A 4,615-nucleotide genomic window follows, 5' to 3' on the forward strand; every position below is an offset into this window, starting at 1 on the left:
GCTACACGAGGGCTATCTGCGCTAGCGCCCCTAATTTAGCAGTGTAAGACTAGAGGGAAGGCTGCTAGTCATCACCCCCACCGCCAACTCTTGGGCTACTCTTTTACCAACGAATAGTGGGATTGACCGCACTTTATAACGCCCCCACGGCTGAAAGGGCGAGCATGTTTGGTGTGACAGGGATTCGAACCCGCGACCCGCAGATTGCGAGTCGAGCGCCCTAACTACCTGGCCATGCCGGGCCCATGGAATGTGAGCATTATTATTACAGCTGATAACTACGAAACTAAGACTAACCTTTCCATATTGGTGAATTCTGAGCATACGGGCTCCAGTAAGCCCAGAGCTGTACTGCAAGAAACGGTGTTGAACAAATAATGTAACAAGCAATCACTACTATAGTAATCCTAATAGTCTTGACCTTAGCACGCGACAAGTCTGGCACTGAGCGACAGTGACTTCTAGGCTCAGAAATGTTTTCATGACAATTTGTTCTGATGGTAGACAAATCGTCAAGATGACATATTTCTACTTGACCACGTCCCTTGAAGCGGTAGGATCGTCCTACAAGCAGTATTACTGGACGTATGGAAGGCCCTGAATCTTCTCTGCTCTGTCCTGAATTATAGGTTGAAGTTTGTAGCATGAAATTCTTTTTTCTCAGATAATAATTATTCCACACAGTTTTCGTGACATTAACGTATGTGAACGTAATTACAAGAAGAGGAATAAAGAATTGAGATATGGTATACCAAAGAACGTAGACCTTTTCGCCCCATGGCTGGATGAATGTTCCCCAACAATCGAAAACAAGGGGGTCAGACGAAACTTGTTGGTAAGAGAAAATAAAAGCTTGCGGTGAACAACAAAGTATGGAGATGATCCAAGCTCCAACAATCATTAGCTTGGATCTACGAGGAGTCCAAGTACATCTTGTCAAAGGAAAACAAATAGCTTGATAACGGTCTATGGCAGTTACCATCAAGACATAGGATGATAAATAGGGACCCAGGATCTGCAAGTACTTGACTACCTTGCATAATACGTTCCCTCCATAAAATCGATGTGCAGCGTCCCAGGCAAGTTGTGGTAAGACATGGAAAAATGCGGTGATAAGGTCCGAGATACACAAATGTAAAAGAAAGTAATACATTCGAGTCATATTGGTGCGTCTCACGGCTAGCGCCACCAAGACACAAGTATTTCCTATGATGGTCAGTATGAAGATTATGGCTAAGACTCCGACTTCTACTCGAGCTATAGTCTCGTCACGTTGTGTATCCCCAACCGTGATGTTCTCTATGGGTGAAAAATTCACAAATGACGCATTTGTAAGTTCTGTTGTTTGTTCTTCTTTCAAAGAAGACATTTCTGAAGATAAAATGGAAAAATTATTCATTAATCGTACACACCCCTGGCTGTATCTTTTTATTGCACAAATGGATTGAAATACGGGCAATATTATATTGGAACGTAAGTAGAGAGGGCTTCAGTTGTATTTTAAATATGATTTTCCAAACAGCATCCACTCAAAGCTTCCATTTAGAAGAAAGAAGTTAGTAAAATGCGGGAAATTTTTTTCTTCAATAGCAGATCGGAGTTTCTAGATCCATATTTTCTTATTCATTTTGCTCTTGGAATGATTTTTTCGAAATTTAACAATATCAATTTTTATGTAAAGCAAACTACATCATCAACGATTATTAAACACTTCAATAATCATAATTTGCGTTCTGTAGTAGTTCCAATTTTGTCAGATCATTGTATTTGCCATTTGTCTCCTCTTTAAAATAGGAAATGTTTCTGCAGAAGCTCAGAACCTAAAAGAAAAAGTAATGAAATGCTTCGTCACTTGACCCATAATGAAACAGATTTGAATCTAATAATTAAAATAAAATAAATTTATTAATTGGTCTTACTAAAGTTATAGAGAATGTAAAAATTATGAAAGCACATATCACAAACATAGTGCAACTCCTCTACAAACCAAACAAATTCCTAACGGTAACAAGGTTTTGGAGTAAACAATTTGAAATACTACTATAACTGCCAAAACCGAAAAGGTTGACTGAACGAAAAGAACGAAATAATATTATTAATTTCAACCACCAGATGGCCTCGCCTGAGATGGTTCTGACGTAAACTAAAATGTTTGTTTGTTTTGAATTTCGCGCAAAGCTACACGAGGGCTATCTGCGCTAGCCGTCCCTAATTTAGTAGTGTAAGCCAACTCTTGGGCTACTCTTATACCAACGAATAGTGGGATTGACCGCACATTATAACGCCCCCACGGTTGAAAGGACGTTATAAGAGTGACGGTCAAATTCTACTATTCAGTCTGACAAAAGTAAACCCAAATGTTGGCAGTGACTAATTGTTTCCCCTGTAGTCTATTACTTCAAAATTAGGAATGGCTAGCGGTGGTAACCTTCGTTAGCTTTGAGCAAAATTAAACAAACAAGTGAACGAATGTTCACTTGTTTCCCATTTGCGATGCAATGAAATAATATAAGATTTAAAATTGACATATTTTTGAGATTAGTATCCAAATTATCTAAATTATCTAGATCTTTGAAATTAGATAACACCAAATATTTTATAGTGGCTGACAGGTTCTCCCATATCAACAAAAACGCCACATATTCAGACTTTGTCTTTTATTGAAAATCAAACTTCGTTAGATAAATTTTGTAATATTAGTTTGTACAAATATAATTAGAAAATAAGTATCTAACTTTTTTAGCCTTGGTTACTACTATCAAAGCAGTAACCATGTTTGTTTGTTTTTTGTCGTTTAATACAAAGTCTGTTAACAATAATGTATCTTCATAACCCAACAGACTGCAGTAACCAGCAACTTGCTTAATAAAGACAACCTGAGGATATAACTGAACGACAGAATTTGCATAAAATCATCTCGGACCCTTTACTATTAAGGCACTTAACCATTTTAATGAATAAATTAGTACATCGTGAGCCGTTACGACTTAAAGCGAATATTAAAATAATATAATGAAATTATTAAAATAAAGTACTTATTTGTCATTACTAAATCAAGAAAGAAGATTACAGTGAGAGAGAGAAAAAAGCATAAGGAAATGTAAGTATTTGGTTTAGTTTGATTGTTGAATGTTGCGCAAAGCTACTCGAAGGCTATCTGTGTTAGTCGTTTCTAATTAGCAGTGACAGACTACAGGGAAGGAAGCTAGTCAACACCACCCACCGCCAACTCTTAGACTTCTCTTTTACCAACGAATAGGGAGACTAACCATCACATTTTAGCGCCTCTACGGCTAAAAGGGCGAGCATGTTCGGCGACCTGCAGATGAGCATTTGGAGGTGAAATAAAAACAATCGTGTATGTAGCTCTTTAGAATAAGTAGATCAAATTTTTAAAATGTTTTTTACATGTCTGTTTAACATAGATTAGCATATAATCTATTAAATAATTTAAACACTTTTAACTTTATTACTCTACGCTTGAAACTAAGTAATTCAAATACTATTATTTGGATAGTATTGTTTACAACTGTAAAGGCTATTATTTCCAGCGTGGTAACGAATAAGGTGTTACGTAATTACCAAACATTTGTATTGGCATTATATATATATATATATATACTTCTATTTATGCCTGTTAGTATTATATTTTTTCTCAGAGTCGGCATAGAAAGGTGAAAATGCTCAGGGGCATTAAGGTTATTATATGAATGTAAATGCTACATTTGTCATACGTTGTCACCACGGGCGCCACTTTCTTTCGAATATTTCCCTTAGGTATGAATAGGCCTTTCGATCGCAGTGCAGCTCATTCAACCAACATGAGAGGTGAACTAATGTAACGTTATTATATCAAAGGATGCATTGTTGATGCAGCTCTCGGGGAATATCGTAGAGTTCATAACATCCGCAGAGGGCCTTGTTCTAGTGTTGCCGTGAGGAAATACATAAAAATAAAATTGAGGAGAAAGGTTGTATTTGTGATAAGTCAGGCACAAAAAAGGCCTCGGACAACTACAGCCAATCAGCTAAAATAAACAACTAATCTCTCCCCAAAGTTAACTGAATTATTGTAAATAGCACATAACTTAGCAAACACAATTCACCTCAGAGCTTCAACAGCAACTCAACAACTATATTTTAATAAATTTCGTCTAATTTCATTACCTGATAGTTACGTTTTATTTATTTGTTTCAGAATTATAAGATAATCGTATATGATGAAAGGAAAAATTAGAACTATAACCATTCATTTTTTTGTATATCTATTTTAGTTTCTCTGCATTATTGATAAGATTTCCTTTACTGAAATCAACATTTTCTGTACGTGCTGACTATTTAGTATAAATTAAACTCCGCACTATGTTAAAACTCTTCTGATTAGCAATGTAATTAATTAAATTTCACACAATCGTGTATAGACGCTTTTAGTTTCACTTAGTAACGATGTAGTAAGCAGAAAATTTTTTTTATTACATAATGACCATATTTGTCACGTTAGTACACGAGTATTTTTGGTAACTTTTAAAGAATTACAAAAAAAAAGGTTTAGTAGTTACTGTTAACAAACCTTAACCCTTTAGAAAGTTATAAGTCTCGCGTTATCGCGTTCACT

General features: G+C 35.9%; 1 protein-coding gene across 1 annotated transcript in view; it reads right to left on the minus strand.

Moving 5' to 3' along the window:
• Positions 1-1,369, minus strand: part of LOC106463718 (oxytocin receptor-like) — a 34,779-nt gene extending 33,410 nt beyond the window's left edge. Inside the window, exon 1 of the mRNA XM_022391296.1 lies at positions 298-1,369. Within this exon, the coding sequence (XP_022247004.1) occupies positions 298-1,369 (1,072 nt within the window). The remainder of the gene's footprint in view (positions 1-297) is intronic.
• Positions 1,370-4,615: the final 3,246 nt, after the last annotated feature.

Source organism: Limulus polyphemus, unplaced genomic scaffold, assembly GCF_000517525.1.
Source record: "Limulus polyphemus unplaced genomic scaffold, Limulus_polyphemus-2.1.2 Scaffold1468, whole genome shotgun sequence".
In the NCBI taxonomy this organism is placed as follows: Eukaryota; Metazoa; Arthropoda; class Merostomata; order Xiphosura; family Limulidae; genus Limulus; species Limulus polyphemus.